Here is a 16,986-nt window from a genome sequence, read left to right on the forward strand (position 1 = left end):
TGAGCAGAAACCTCTTAAAATGCACAAAGCGAAATTCACATTTGTTCTTAAATAAAAGGCACTTCATGGATATAGTGATTGCATCCAAATCACATGTAATTTACATTGAGAAATTATTTGCAGATGTAAAATCACATGTAAATTCTGTGATACATCTGTGCACAGAAAAAAAGATTTGGCTAAAAAAACAAGAACTGTGTTTTGTCCGATAGGATTTACATGGGGTTGACAGTGTTGTAATGATAATCTCTTTACCCATATTCCATATTCAACACAGCTTTAGGTCTAATGACCTATCCACCGAATTAGCTAACGCTGAACTGTGCTGCCATTTAGTTTTTCGATTCCGAAGCTGTACAAGTTTACCATATTTCTATACTTCAGGGACTACATTCATCTCTCCCCTGTGGCACCCAAGACATTGAGAACATATTTATTTGTTTCCTGTAATGCTGAAGTCACACTATATTTAACCTTTTCAGTACTGGAGTTTATTGATATGTGTAGAATGAAACTTATTTCTATTTTACTTCTAATCAACCTCCCCTATCATGTCAATATGACAATGCAGACTTTCCTAATTGGAGTGATTGCTAATTATTCCATTTGCTGAACTACGCTGTCACTTAAAGGGACAGGCACTCTAACCACTTTAGCTCATTGAATTGATGATAGTGATGGTGTTTATTGTTCAATAGTTTTCAAGCATTTTAAACACTGATTGAGGGTCCCTTTGCAGCCACAGCCCTGCCCCTGTATATTGCTCCGATGAATGCTTCCGCAGCAGCCAGAGTATTGATGGGCGATAATGACAGGCTGTGAGAGATCTCTCTGCCAACCCCTACCACCCATGGCTGGTATGACGTGGCATGGTTAATGCAAAGAAACCTCTACTCTCCAGTGGCAGAGCCATGAGCTCCCACTGGGCCTTTATTCAATGTTGGCAGTGGACAGTGGGACGGTGCCAGAACACTCCAGGTACCTTATCCATGTCAGTGAAATTATGTGGTGGTGCCTAGTGCAGATAGCCACTAATCCACCTTATAATAACGGTTAGATAAGGCCATATTTATCTGAAGGTATTCTGGAGCAAATTGTACATTTATAGACATTCTATTGGTTTCCATGGTAACTGCTCCTTATGTAACAATCTGATCCAGAACATCACCTGTTTTGCTTTGACATATACCAACTGTTCTTTTCTGTTATGATTAGCCAGCAGTAGAAAACGTACTCGACATTAGCCAGACTGCCGTAGCTACTATTGCTACTATAGTTACATTGCTACTGATTGGTAGAAAAAGCCCTTTGTATTATACAGTGCTCCTATTAATTTGCTACAGGAGCTACTGGCAGGAAGATCAGCTCACGTGAGATACTCATATCTATTGAGCGGTAAACGTTAATTAAGTCCCATATGATAAATTGACATTATATGCGAGCACCTTTAGATAACACGTTTCCCCTCCTAGGTGTCTTCACTGCCACTTCTAGAACTAAATAATTCACAGGTGTGATACAGACTGCACATTGACCTTATAGAGGTGACAATTGCAGAGCATTATAATTATTATTTACAAAGCGCCAACAAATTCCGTAGCGCTGTACAATAGGTTGACTATGACTAACAGAGAACAAGACGAGCGGTATTCACAGGAACAGAGGGTGTTGAGGCCCTGCTCAAATAAGCTTGGATTCTAGAGCAGTGGTTCCCAACCAGACCATCAAACCGAATGGATGTAAGGTCATTGTAGTAAGCCTCTCTGAAAGCTACTTATTTTGCATGTATTAACCTATTTACTTATGTGTTCTGTCCAGAATAATTGTAAAGATTTAACATTTAATTGAAATATAAAATTAGGCAAATTATATTTTTTTGTATTTCACAGATTCTTAAATACTGTGTGTGAAGCATGTATTATGGTAAAATAATGCCTTTGGACATTAAGGTCCAGTGGTTTGTAAATGTTTCCATAAGCCTGGGGTGGGTTTTTTCATCCTAATACACACTCACACTGTTATGTTTCTTTTATATTACGTGATATTTTTATCCTAGGGTCAGTGTTAGGACTAGGGTTAGTGTTAAAGGAGCACTACAGTGCCTGGAAAACAAATCTGTTTCCCTGGCACTATAGGGTTATTAGGTGTGTGTCCCTCCCTCGTGGCCCCCCTCCCGCTGGGCTGATGGGGTTAAAACCCCTTCAGACACTTACCTTAATCCAGTGCCGGGCTCCCTCAGCGCTGGGTACCTCTCCTCCCCTGCTGACGTCAGCTCCCGAGTGACGTCAGCATGCCCGGCCAGAGCCGCGCGCACATTCAAACCACCCATATGAAAGCATTACTCAGTGCTTTCCTATGGGGATATGAATTCATGCTGCGTGAGTTTGATGCAATTTTCACACTGAGAATCCCGGAAGCGGCCTTTAGGGGCTGTCCGTAAGACAGCCACTAGAGGCTGGATTAACCCTTCAATATAAACATTTCAGCTGCAGGGTTAAAACTAGGGGGACCTGGCACCCAGACCACTTCATTGAGCTGAAGTGGTCTGGGTGCCTATAGTGGTCCTTTAAGTTGTTGGGCTACGGGTAGTGTAGGGAGCAGACTTGTTTAATCCTTTTTGTAACAATTCAAGTTTTGTCCGAAATTTGGCCCAATTTGGAAGTGTCTGAATTTCCACAACACAAAGCTAATAGATCTATAATTAATCAATTGGCTTCAGATCCATTCATTTTGAGTAAGTTATCTACTAAACAGCGGAAAGATCAAAATGAAGTCCCAGGCGTAAACTATTTCAGCTGCTGCCATTCATTTAAGCTCAGGAAGTAAAGAAGCCCCACTAATCTCTTGGTTCTGCTTGAGATTAGGCTCCCCAGACTGCACAGTGGTGACCTATGCAGTATAATCCATTAATTACGAGGAATTATACTGATGACATCATCACTGATGCAACATGCAGTACAGGATTCTATAAACATAACCTGCTTGTTTACAGGACAGTTAATATTAATTAATTCTATTTTAATTATTAATTATATTAAGTTGTACTAACGTCTGGACATGCATTGCTCAAAGACGCCTGTTTGTACACTTAGATTGACGGATACCATGACTGATCCATACATAGATCCTATAACGGGATGGGAACTGATGACATCATGACCTTATTAGGAAGGGACTTGCAGACAGGGTGTAATGTGACCTTTATAAGGTTGGATAGGTGACAGAGAGCAAAGGTTCTTGGTGTGTATTGAGCAGCTGCGAGACCCTCTCCACCCCCCATACCCTTCTCCCAGTAACACATGCACATTTTACAGACAGGGGATGACTTCAATCATTCAACACTAATTTATAAATGCCCCTTTGCCCAGCACTGTATAATATGTTTGTGTTTTACAGACTATTAAGCCAGTAATCAGATTTATTAGCTAGATTTGTGCGCAAACATAAACAATCCTTTTAGCAGCAGAGCTTGTATGGTAGATCAAACCAATATATTGCAATTACTTTAAGTTGAGGAAACCTTTAAATAGATTTTGCATCATTAAATAAAGTTAAAATATTGTATCATTAATTAGAAAGCCATAAAGTATTCCTGATATGAAAAGCTTTGCCATCTTACAGAACTAAAACTCCCATGATGCTCTGCAAATCTTTTGACTGAGAAAACTTTATGGACGCTGACATTTTGCAGACTCCTGAGGTCTTTCTTCTCTAATATCACCTTAAATTTCCATTCATCTGTAATAATTTCACCAGGCACAAAATGCAGGGTATCAGAAACATTCTTTTAGATTGTGTCTGTTGATTTATGTTGCTAAAACAAAATATGTACAATATACTTATATTGAAACATTCAAATTGAGTTGTGTTTCCCAAAACCAATATATGCAAATAAAAAGAATGTATTAAACAATAATGTAAATGTGAAATGTAAAAAATCTTGATGCAGTCCCTTTAAATGTAGTGCTTTCTAAATTAATCAGCGTGATATCACAGCTGTCTATTAACCCTTTAAGGACACATGACATGTTATGATTCCCTTTTATTTCATAAGTTTGGTCCTTAAGGGGTTAAAGGGACATTGTAGGCACTGTAACTGCTTCAGCTCCTTAAAGTAGTTATAGTGTGGTGCAGTATAGTGCAGGTGTCTGGGAGATCCCAGGTAAGTTGTCAAACTTTACTAAAACAGTTTGACTACTTAACATGGGATGGTGGCAAGGAACTACTGGGACTATAACCACTATGCCCCTGGATACAAAATCACAAATAACACTGAAGTTTATTCACTAAAATTTGAATAGTGGACTAATGGACGGGAAGATGTAAAACCTGAATAGAAAACTAGAAAAAGTAGCCAATTTAAAGGATCACTCTAGTGTCAGGAAAACAAAGCGGTTTTCTTGACACTATAGTGCCCTGAGGGTGCCCCCACCCTCAGGGTCCCCCTCCCATGGCGCCTTCAGCAGCTTACCTTATTCCAGCGCCGGGCTCCCTCTGCGCTGGTGACCTCTCCTCCCCCGCCAACGTCAGCAGAGCCGTCCAACGTCACAGGATCCGAATGCACATGCGCGGCAAGTGCCGCGCGTGCTTTCAAGCTGTCAATAGGAAAGCATTTCTGAATGCTTTCCTATGGACGCTCTGCGTGATGGAGGCATAATATGGCTCCAGCCTTGCAGATGTGCCTCTAGTGGCTATCCAGAAGACAGCCACTACAGACTGGCTTAACCCCAAATGTAAACATAGCAGTTTCTCTGAAACTGCTATGTTTGCATCTAAAGGGTTAAAACCTGAGGGACATTGCACCCAGACCACTTTATTGAGCTGAAGTGGTCTGGGTGACTATAGTGTCCCTATAAGTATTTTTTTGAGCTCTGCTATTATGACCTTACTTTGTGTTTCCATGTTCCTCTTGATAATAGAGACTTTATTTATGAAGTAATTTCAGCAGCAATTTTACAGGTTTACAGGTCCCTTCTGTCTCTGCACATTACTCATGTCCACCTCCACTGATATTGCCCACCCCTTAGCGCTACCATATTCCTACGTACACATTGCCATTCAGCCAGCCAACCAGCCACATTCTCTGAACTGATCATGTCCCCTATCCACCCAGTCAGATAGTCCCATCTCACCTCCCAGTCATACCCACTCAACCTCTCACATTCTTAAACTTAGCCACATAACATGTCACCTACCCCAGCCCTTCTTACAATTACTGCCATCCAACCACCCACCTAATAATTATTACCATCCCGTAATACTCCAAACTACTCACATTCATCCATCCAATCACATATACTACGCTTCACGTATAAGACAAGCTGGGACGCATTGAAGAAACTGGCCTTAGGGCAACAGAGAGGGTAAATTCGTCCCTGGTAGTACAAATATGTTATCGAAAATCTTTTGTGTCTGCAAAGCTAGGTGACCATTGCTGTACACGCAGCCGCAGAATGCAGGCATGAGAAATTAAATTAGGTTTTCCGAGCTAGACCTGTTATACATCATTAGTGGAAGTGCTGGGAAGAGCACATGGGGTAACGATGGTGGCTGCTTAGCCGGGATAGCCTATATGATTTATTGTGCGGTGTGCGTGAGGTTGCAGGATTAAATATCGCCCTGTGTGTGTATATAGCAGCGGGTACACTGAAAAAGAGCAGGTGTAAATGTCAGGACCCTACATTCTGCCCACAACTGCATTTAGTCTGAGTTCAAAGGATAGCCTTTGGCTAGCAATGCATGCTGGGAACTCCCTAACCCCTTATTTACCCCTCACACATACCCGCAGATCCCCCTCTCTGTATAATAATAGAATCTTGCATTGACCTTTGCTATCTGTATGATTTGCATGGAGGATTTGTTCCAAACATATATATATATATATATATATACACACAATACACAAGATCTAGCACACTCCCCTATCCACTAAACAGCAATATATATTTATACACACGAAAAAGAGCTCTTTTCTCTGGACTAATGAAACATATCTTTTAAAAGTCTTACATTTAGGAGAGGTTTTAATAAATGTTTAGTAATTGGCAAAATGCCTGTGTTCTTCATTGGAGCCTATTTACCAGCTTCAACATTGTGCTTCAAATAACAAGTCATTTTTATCAGAGTGAAATCTTTTCAACTATTAATTGCTTAATATATCGTACCCATACAACCCAATCTAATCCAATCTAATGTGTAAATTCTTAGCCTATGCACCTGTTATCCCACAATGCTTCACAACATGTCACCGTAATTTAAATGTCCTCATTTAAAATTTAGAGTTTTAAATGCACAGCTTTTAGTCAGTGTTCTAATGCGCATGGTTGTGTACCAGTGCCCCTCCCGAGATTAGGTTCTGGATCCGCACCTGCTGTGTACGTAGATGGATTTAGCTCCAAGATGCGTTTTTCCATTGCAAAGTTAGCTCAGTAACCAATTCTTTAAGTATAAGGCCGATGTAATTAGCCTGTATTTGTGGGTGGGACCAGGGGCTGCTTTACAGAGCACAACAGTAATGTGATCCTCACCCCCCGATTCCATCCCTGCAACTGTCCTATCAATTAATTAAACTGGTTTGCCCTTTTCAGGTCTACATTAAATGACGGTTCTGGCACCTCCCCACACCATACTTCGTAAGCGTTACTTTTTGGTCAAGCCCACAACAAAATAGTATGTGTGACAATAAATTTTGTTAAACACCAACAACACTCTCTTCCTTAATTTGGCAGTGTTTCCATTCCATTGTACTGGGCAATACAATGCTGTTACACTAAACATTTTATCTTGAGCGTTTGCCTGTGACCTGATGAATGATACCTTGTTTCAGCCAATAAGGAGAAACAGAAATGGCGTAGGAAAAGGCGTTTCAGACCGAGACCCAGAGTGTTAAGAACCACTAGTATAGTGCTTCGTTACAGAGTTTGATGCTCTAGAGGAAAGAGATAATTGTTATGTTCCTTATTGCTTTGGAGGTGAATGGTATAGGATTCCACTAACCTTTTCGTAGATATCAAGAGGACTAAGATTCTGGAGAGATATATTTTAGTAGAAATCGAGATGGCAACTCTGATGTCAGAGTTTTCAGAAATTCGGTTTACACTTTCATCTCATTAAATATAGATAGAAAGTGCATTACGGACTGATCGTATTGCCAACAGGAGCTCATAGCAGGGAAAGTAAGCCAGAGAAAACAACGAAGACTTCAAGGTAGGATCTGTGGCTTTACTGAGCTTTATAGTTCAATGGAATCTTAACACTGGAGGGCACAGAGGGGAACTGAGCTTTACTGTAGACAACGACCCAATCTAAATCTATCATTTTAAGCGTTATAAATTAACTTTCAGTTATAGAGGGTTTTATGTTATATAGAGGAGGGCAAGTGGGATATTGGCTGAGGATGTCAGTATGGTAATTATTAGAAAGTATATTTTTGTTGTAGATGTATGGAAGGGCGTTCCAGCAGAGGTGGTAAAGTCCATTAACGTTTAGGATAGACACATTCCTGTCCTGAGCAGCAAGCAAAGCGAAAGGAAATTAGGATGGAGCCGATCTATTCTTTTATTCAATCCATCATACATGGTACTTTACAAATCATCCACAAAAAAAGTTAAATTGGAAGTTCCTGCATTTGATGCAAAATCTCAAATATTAGCAGCTTCTGCAGTGAGCTTTCACTGTACCTGGAAGTAATTCAAAATTAAGAAGAAATTCCAGGCAGGAGCTGATAGTCTTTTTTTAATCCCTTATACGTGATGCATCATAAACCTATGCAAGGAAAAAACACAATAAAATAAGTTATATTTGATGCAAAATCTAAATTATTTGCAGCTTCTGCAGGGAACATTTGCCAAACCAGGAAGTATCTCAGCTAGTTTTGATGCTCATCAACTTTTCTATAACTTATCCCATTTGCAGAGCTTCTAGTACGGGGAGCCTTTAAGATCCTCCCAGATGCCCCTACTCGCTGTTTAGGCAACATGCCCCTACTACATGGGGGGACCTGGCACGGGTAGAGGCATGCGGGAGGATTTATCCTCTGCTAGGTCCACCCTTCTTGCACTAGAGACTGGGCAGCAATAGCTTAAGCGACATGCCCCTACTCGCAGCATGCCTTGAGTAGGGGCATACGGGAGGATTTAACCTCCCTTTTATTAATATGGGGGTAATAGTGATCCCCATAGGTTTTAGTGTGGGAGCGGTGGGGTGGAATGGTTTATATTACAAGGAGGGAGCTGGTAGCGCTGCCGGCTCCCTCCTTGCTTTTCTCTTTTTTTTTGGGGCGCATGCGCAGTGCTGTTTTCATCCTAATGGATGAAAAACAAATTATTTTTTAACGAATTTCGTTCGTAAAACAAATGGTTTACGGACGAAATTCGGGATTGGCGAATGAAATTTTTATTCAGTACGAAATCATTTGCACGAAAGGAAAATTTCACTGGTGCAGATGTCTAATAAATATAGAATATGGCACCCTTTAATCTCTCCAACAGGAGGGCAAAGGGGAATTCTATAAAGGCTAACAATACAAACATAAATATATAACATTTTAATTCTACTATATGAATGATACAGATTTTGATTATAATTATTTTAGGAAGAATGTTTGTCACTGAAGTGGAAATTCAAAGTGCATTTGAAATAAATTTAAAATTTGAGGCCATGTTTCCAGATCAGCTAGTTTTCCCTTGAATTGAAACGGACTTCAAATTCACAATGAATTCTCACTTTAGTGAAAACCCAGATAATTCTGCGTCCCTGCACTGTGGAGACAAAGAATTCATTCACTAAGCACTGAATCGTTTTGCAACTGCATTTCAAAATTTAGGGTAAAAAGGCTGATTTGGAAAAAATCTGCAACTATAATCAAATCCTGGCTATAATAACAGTTGTTTTGCAAATAGGTTTTAATTTACTACATTTCAGTGTTTAGTGTATTATTCTTGATGTGTGTAAGGTAAATACGGGACATTGTACAGTGATATTTGTCAAGGGCAATAGAATCCAGCTGGTAGCAAAATGACAGTTATTCTCAAGGATTATAAAATTAGTTCTAAATTGAAGAAAAACCCGGGACTAACTGGCGCCCTGTGTGAAAATGGAAAATGCACCCACCGTCAGACAAAATCTAAATACTGCTGTTCTACAGATTAATTTATTGTTAATTAGATTGCTGACATTGTAAGTGCACGCTAATCATTCGTTTTGTGTACATTCTAATTAGATAATGCTTCCTAAGGGGTGCGTAATGCCTTAATAGAAATGGCTTTTACATGAAATAGCAAAATTAAACGTGTTCTGATAGATACATGGAAGTCGTTACTCTAAGCTGTTTCTGTACTGTGCTGCGCTTAGAAGCTCTGCAGTTTAGAGGAAACAGGTAGTGATAACTGCATGGACAAATAGGCGCAAATTTCTGATTTATTTGTCCTAAAAGATTATATGTGCTTTTCTTGACTTCTTGGATTTTTTTTAGAAAATGCTTAGATGAAACTTAAAGGTGCACTATAGTTACCAAAACAATATTAGCTGAATTAAACAGTTATGGTATATATATTGTACCTCTGTGGTCAGCTCAATTCTCTGCTATTTAGGAATTAACTTTGTTTATACAGCCCTAGTCACACCTCCCTGTGACTTGCACAGCCTTCCTAAACACTTCCTGTAAAGTGAGATCTAATGTTTAAACGTCCTTTATTGCATACTCTGTTTAATGTATAATGTATTATCTCCTGTTCTGTCAATAACCTTTAGACCATGCAGGACCCTCCTGTGTGTGACTCGGTTTTAATTTACAGAACAACAGGTAAAAACTACTAAAGCAAGTTAACATCCGATTGAAAATGAAACCTTTTTTTACTGCAGGCTGTGAAAGTCACATTCAGGGGAGCTGTGGCTAGGGTTGCATAAATAAATCTAACTCCTAAATAGCAGAGAATAGAACAGTGAGACTTCAGGGGTATGATCTATACACCCAAACTACTTCATTAAGCTAAAGTTGTTTTAATGCCTGTAGAATTGCAACCCATGTTTGCCATAAAATGCAGGGAAAAGCAAACTAATGTAGCACTTTTCATTGAAAGAACATCTCCCTTGTTAAGAAGTATGACCCTGGGATACAGAAATTGGAGTGGAACAGAGTATGCTCATCTAACATACGCACATGTTCAACATGGTGGGACACAGTGGTTAAATGGAATATGTAATTGTGTATAGATTGTGTTATAAGTGTGTTTAAAAAAGAGCAGTAAACTGGCATGGTGGGACATGGGGTCCAATTAGGAAGAACCCAACCAGAATTGTGATACTTTGAGGTATGGTGGTCAAATTGCACAACGCTCTAGGGCAGTGTTTTCCAAACCAATCGACAAGACCCATCAACAGTCCAGATTTTGTCCATTAGCATGAAACAGAGAAATATCTCCATTGGAATGAAACAAGGAAATACATAAATCCAGGATTGTTGGTGGGCCATGAGGACTGGTTTTGGAACCACTGACCTAGTGTGATGCACACTTTTCGAATAGTTCTGACAATTACCTGCCACCTGTGACCCTGTGTGGAGCGAACTACTGTAAATTGCAGTGTGAGTGTGTGAATGTAAGTTTAAACATACTCAAACTGCAGGTGGAATGAAATTCTGGGCTCTTATACCCATAGCACTTCAGCATTGTTCGGCGAATGGGAAGCCATCATTGGCTGACCTGCGTGCCAGGATGACACACTGCCTTAACAGCTGGGCACCTGGCCATCTGTGATGCTTATTGCAACCCAGATGTGGCCACAGATTGCCCATGCCCCCATACACACCACCCTCTCCTAATGTCCGACCTGACAAGCGGGGAAGATCTGATTAGTAAATATGGTTACTATCTCTCTGTCGGAGCGAGAAATGGTGGAAAAGTGGAAAAGGCTTTACGTGGCTAGTAATAGATTGAAATTCCACTTTTTGTTAAATTATTTGGAGGGTATTTGTACCAGCAAATTGTTTATCTTGTTTATCTTACCAGAGATAGTTCTGTTGATGTAATTTGAAGTGTTACTTGTGCTGTCATTCCTTAACATTGTATGAAGGCTGAGTGCCATATCTTTATGGCTTATGTGAAAGAGTAGCTCAAAGCCATCTGTGAAATATATCATAGATACGAAGGGGTTAAGAATTCCTCTGGCTCCATCCCATCCCATCCTGCGTCATGCTGCATCTGGTTACCCACCTCCCGTTACTGTATCTCTCCTTCCCTTTGCTGTTTGTCACCTGAACAATTTGGCAGAGGTTGTCATGGTTACTGCTGCTTAAGTACCATCTATAGACTGTTCTCTCTCACCTGTCGGTGACGGAGATGCTCTGTGTGAGGTGAACATGTGTCCTGCCCACTGACATTCACTGTGGTCATTTGGCATCCTTCTGTATGTATTAGCGTATTTTTATACCTTATATTCTGCAATTACATACATTCCTGCCTGTTTATTTACATATTTATTAATTACGGTATAAGTGAAAGCCTTTCTGTTCAGAAGTAACTCATATGTCTGTCTATCGTCTGTTTGTCTATCGGTCTGTCTGTCTATCATCTGTCTGTTTGTCTGTGTAATATAGCCACCTAGGTTTATTCCTGTGGATGTTAACGGATGTGTTTAAGTGATGCAAAGTCCTTTCTTTGTATCTATAAATTTCTCTTTATTCTCTCTGTGTTTGTGTGTCTGTTGTTGTTTCTGTCTGTTTCTGTCTTTGCACCATCTTTGTAAAATCAAAAACATGTGCTAATAGGACCATTATAAAAGTACCCTTTTATGTTAATGTGATAATTCACATTTGGGATTTGTCATAATTTCTACAAATTTAGGCCCAAATAGTGGATGTGGAAAAATCCTCCAACTATTTTATCCTGAAATGTGCAAGTCAGCGTTTACTACAATTTTAAGAATGTTGTCTCATACACTTTTATAGCGAATACCAGTGTGGATGTAGAATTTCATCATAGGTTGTTGTATCCCAGATCTTGTCCTGGTGTACAATATATAAGGCACACATTGTATGAAGTGATTAGAAATAATATTTCCTGGAAAATTTAGTGGATAATCTCCGCGAGGGCAGGAGTATACTGTCATCGTATTCAGTAGGGTCATAGTATTATTACTGTCACATGAACATGATGTCACTAGTAATTCTTCTCCTCAGTTCTCCTCTGCCACACCTTTTGCATCCTTCAGTCACATTTTGCATCAAATATCTTCAAAGATATGGAGATAATCAGTGGCCAGGACGGAGCCATTTAAGTGGAGGAGGAGAAGAAAACAGAAACAAATTTATATTTCTCCTCCTCGTTAGCAATCTGTGCCTTGACTGTGCCAGGACTGAACGAGATTGTGATTAAAATTGCTAAATCTTTAATATACATTATAAAGAAAATAGAGCATCGCATGAAGAAACAATTAATACCAGTTACAGGTGAGTTTCACACAATAAATGGAGTTATTTATAGAGATGTGCTTGTTCTGCTTAAGTCAGTTAGAATCCAGTGATTTATCATCTTTATTTGGATGGAGAGGCACATAGATCACGCAGTTTAAAACCAGAATGATTATTCTCCTGATCATGATTGATTCGTTCTGATCATATCTTTTTCTATCTGCAGCCAGAGACTGTATTCTCCCCAGAACCAACAGAAATGGCAGGTAAGACTGTAGACACTGCTTCCTGTCTCTGACTATCTGTCTGTGCTGCTTTCGTTTGTATGGCTGCTTCTAGTGCAAATGAGTTTAAAAGCTGTTCTCCACCCAAATTAAATGTGAAGAGGAGTAACGTTGTAGCCCAAGGTGAAGAATCATATATGGAGAAAAATACTTTCTACTTTAGAAACGTATTTTTTATTTTGCGTAGATAAAGATTGGTAACGTGGGCCCTGTCTGTTTTTTTTTATTTTATTTTATTTTTTTTTGAAGAAAAAATGATAATTTTACTGCAGCTTTTCTTTTCGAACAGAATGAAGTTTGAGCTCGGAATGTCCTGGCATTTTATAAATAGAGTATTTTAACAGCTGTGATAGAAACACCATTCAGCAGATATTTCTAATTCTGAAAGTTCCTATTGGTCAGAAAATATCTGTGTCATTTTCCTTTAACCAACAGGAGGCAGAGCAAATTTTATTCAAAAATAGTCTATCTGGATAAATAGATGAGTTGTTGACAGGTAGCATACCAAAGTTCAGGATTACCAATAAAGTGATCAGGCGGCCATGTAGGCTCTGAACAAGCCGCACTCAAGCCGGCAGAGAAATCAAAAGATCTCCCTGCACAGCCCTTTAAAAATGTTTCTCTTGTGGTCCGTGGTCTTATTGCGGTCCCTCATGGATCCAGTGCTCTTTAAGTGACTCCCGGCATTTGCGCTCACAGAGGGCCATGCTAACCCTGTAACACTCACCCACCCTCCCAACTCACCCTCTCTAACCCTGTCACTCACGCTCATCACACTGTTACACTCACCTCTCTTCACCCTGTCACACTCACCCCCTGAAGATTGTCATTGTCATACACTGTTACCTCCCACACAAGAAACTCAGCCTCACCATAAACACAACCCACAAAGACCACAAGTAGACTCAATTCCACACAATGCAAGTAACTACCACACACACCTACTCTGCGAGACACACATTCACACACAAGGATGTTCACGCACATACACAAGTACACAATGCCAGAGACAGTCCGTCAGAACTGCACACACACTCTAAAGCGTAAACACATGTACACAATGCCAGAGACACAGACACACTCAGTAAGAAATGCATAAACACACACTCCCAGGCACAGGGCTGGCGTGTCCATAAGGCGGCACAGGACGCACCGCCCAGGGGGCGCTGATACCGGAGAAACTGACGGAAGCCAAGCACAGAGAGATGGACACAGGTTTCTTCAGGAAGGAAGAGATTCTTTATTGGATCACCGATCGGGACTCAGAGGGACTAGCGTCACCAAAATACAGCAAATTCTGAGCCCCGGACAATAGTGCAGGCTCCTTATATAGGCATATAACTCCTCCCATATTAAGCTCCACCCGCACATTCTCTTAACCAATCAATACAAATAAGAATTAACTTCCTGTATGACCGCATGGCTTGTCCAGCACAATGGAGGAGGGGGAATACTATATCCTGTATTCTTGCACATGCTCCGTACACTACTGATCGTATCTTGCCTCGTGCAACCAACTGATCGATACGTCAGCATATGCACGTACACATGCCACGTGGTAATCTCGGCCTACTAAATTTATTTTTACCGAGATTCCACCACATTCCCCCCTTTGATGCCTCTTGATATTTTACAATTACTTGAGGCATCACATAACCTTGGTTTTGCTTACACCGCAAGTTACCTTGAACCAGACCAGACTTATCTTATGATGTGAATCTTCAACATTCATCTTCCTGCAGTGGTTCTCCCTGATCTAGAGCCTTATATTTATATATCGCCATTATCTGTGCAGCAGCCTTCCTCTCTGCTATACTTCCTATCAGGCTTTGCACAGACCTAACTACTAAGGGTATAAGACACGGCAGGAGTAGACACAACAGTAAAATCAGTAGGACTCCACCTACCACTGCCTTAAGCCCTCCAAACCACTCATACCAGCTACCAAACCAACTACTTGGATTGTACCCTTTCCATACCTGAGTAGGCACATGCGCTAGTTTAACCATATGGCTAGTAAGCTCAGCTATTGCTTGCCCTTCATCATCTATTTGAAGACAGCAATTGCTTAGGTTAAACTTCCCACATACACCTCCCTCTACTGCCAAAAGGTAATCCAAGGCTAATCTATTCTGGTATACTGCTGTCCTCATCCTGGTATTATGTTTCACTAGGAGATTGAGCGCTTGTGATGTTTCATTAGTGATAATCTCAACCACCGCCTGTAATCTTATAATACGGTTGAGCATATAAATAGGGGTTCTATAACCAAAGGTACCATCCTCAGCCCACGTGGCTGGCCCATAATAATCTATGATACGCTGGGGAGGCCATTCATTATCTTCCCAGGTACCTATCTCTAAGGGTCCCCTTTTCTTCCTATGATTCACATCATACACTTTAACACCTAAAGTCTCACCTGTTTCAATCGGTAACAAGAAGAAGGATGGTTTGAGCATACCCAACACACATGCCCCTTCCCAGTCCTGTGGCAGCTCCGAATAGGCTTTCTTACCACAGATCCAGTACAAATTTGCTGGGGCTCTCCAGGTAGATGTGATGGATAAATCAAACCACACATCCTTTAAATTGGCGTATCTAGCAAACGGGTTAGATGGTTCTGAGACATTTGAAGCCGACCACCAAGTTGTATTCTTTGTATCATCATCATAAGCTTTTTGCCCTAGACAAGTTAATTCTCCTACAGAAGTATTATACATTATTCCTTTCCTTGCTATGCAAACATAACCTATGATGGAGGTCTTTAATCTCCACTCAGATTTACCTCTAACACTCAAATGATAATCGGCTGGTGCAGATATTAGTTGGTCAACTGCCTCAGAACCGGACATTACCTCCTTTGCTTCCCAAGGCCATTGGTCTCCCATGTTAGTACCTCCACACACATAGCAGTTGGTAACATTAAGACTACCGGCAATACTTTCAGCTAGGTCAATGAACAGGTTCTTAGCGCTATGGGGGATCTTATTATCTATACTCATCTCTTCATAAAAGGAGTGGTATACTTGATGAGTCTGGGAGGATACCGTATCAGTCTCTATCCCTATAAACAATAATGTCCCAGGATCTAAACCCGTCCCGTATATCTGAAACCCAAATAAATTGCCATACTTATCTAGGAACTTGTCGGGATTATTAATAAGTATATGGACTGGGTTGCATTCCATAGACTTACAATATGGGCTAGTCGGCAACTTAGTCACTATCATGTCTTTATCTACTGTCTGTCCCCAAGTCGCCCACCCCACACAAGACCAATATGGGCAAAAGTTATAGTCTTTATTTGGGCATCTAGGACTCACATATTTATTTTTACTACTGGGACAAATATATTTATCGTTAGATCCATACGTCCTCTCCCATCTAAGATCCCCACATACATTCCACGGCTTTCTACCACTTGATATCGCCTTACATGCATCAAATAGCAGAACACCTGAAGAATATACGGATTCTAACACCGTCTTATTAATTAGGGTCCCCTGAGGATCTCCATTCCTGAGAGTCAACCAAATTGTACGAGGCTGATACTCCGGACTGAAGCACTTAGGTTCTCCTACTCCTAAATGGCATACACTATAGTCTATATTTAAGTATCTACATCTTGATACATCTCCTTTACATTCGTATTGTGAATGCCAAATTAGGGTTTGGGAAATATGGTTACCTGTTCTCGTAGTCTTAATGCATACCTCACAGCTAGGAGTGTCGGTACCTCTACCTTCCTGAATATAAAAACACATGTAAATAAACACAATCAAAAGCACATCTTTCGCCGTCATCCTCAGTCTTCGTCCGTGCGATGGAACCTCAGCTTCCAGGATGTGAGGGCTGCAGGGAATGGAGTTCTGCTCGTCTTCACAGGTGTCCCTTCGGGACTTTCCTGGCTTATACACTATGTGATGGTAAGAGGACAGGCTTTATTATGGCCTTCTCACTTACACCTGTAACAATAAAATTTGTAATCCACAATAATTCCTCGTTACTCCGACTGAGTAGTGCGTTTCAACCGGATCTTGCAGGGATTCTCTGGATCTGCTGTAACTTGCCAAGAATCGACTGCTGCTGGTTTAACCCTGGAGTGATGTATCCACGGAGTCACTTCTGCTACTTTTATCGCTGTAGGGGTAGACAAAAGAACAACATAAGGACCTCTCCACTTGGGCCCTAACGGTACATTATTCCACTCTTTAATCCACACTTGGTCTCCTGGATGATAATTATGAACAGGGGGATAAATATTCACAGGTAATCTATCTTGTACCCATTTCTGTA

At 40.6% G+C, this 16,986-nt stretch overlaps 1 protein-coding gene across 1 annotated transcript in view; it reads left to right on the plus strand.

Annotated features, from left to right (window-relative positions):
• Positions 1–16,986, plus strand: part of AK1 (adenylate kinase 1) — a 55,494-nt gene that overhangs the window by 4,142 nt on the left and 34,366 nt on the right. Inside the window, exon 2 of the mRNA XM_063432580.1 lies at positions 12,633–12,672. Coding sequence (XP_063288650.1) covers positions 12,666–12,672 — 7 coding nt within the window. The 5' untranslated portion in view covers positions 12,633–12,665. The remainder of the gene's footprint in view (positions 1–12,632; positions 12,673–16,986) is intronic.

This window comes from Pelobates fuscus, chromosome 9 (assembly GCF_036172605.1).
Source record: "Pelobates fuscus isolate aPelFus1 chromosome 9, aPelFus1.pri, whole genome shotgun sequence".
NCBI classification, from domain to species: Eukaryota; Metazoa; Chordata; class Amphibia; order Anura; family Pelobatidae; genus Pelobates; species Pelobates fuscus.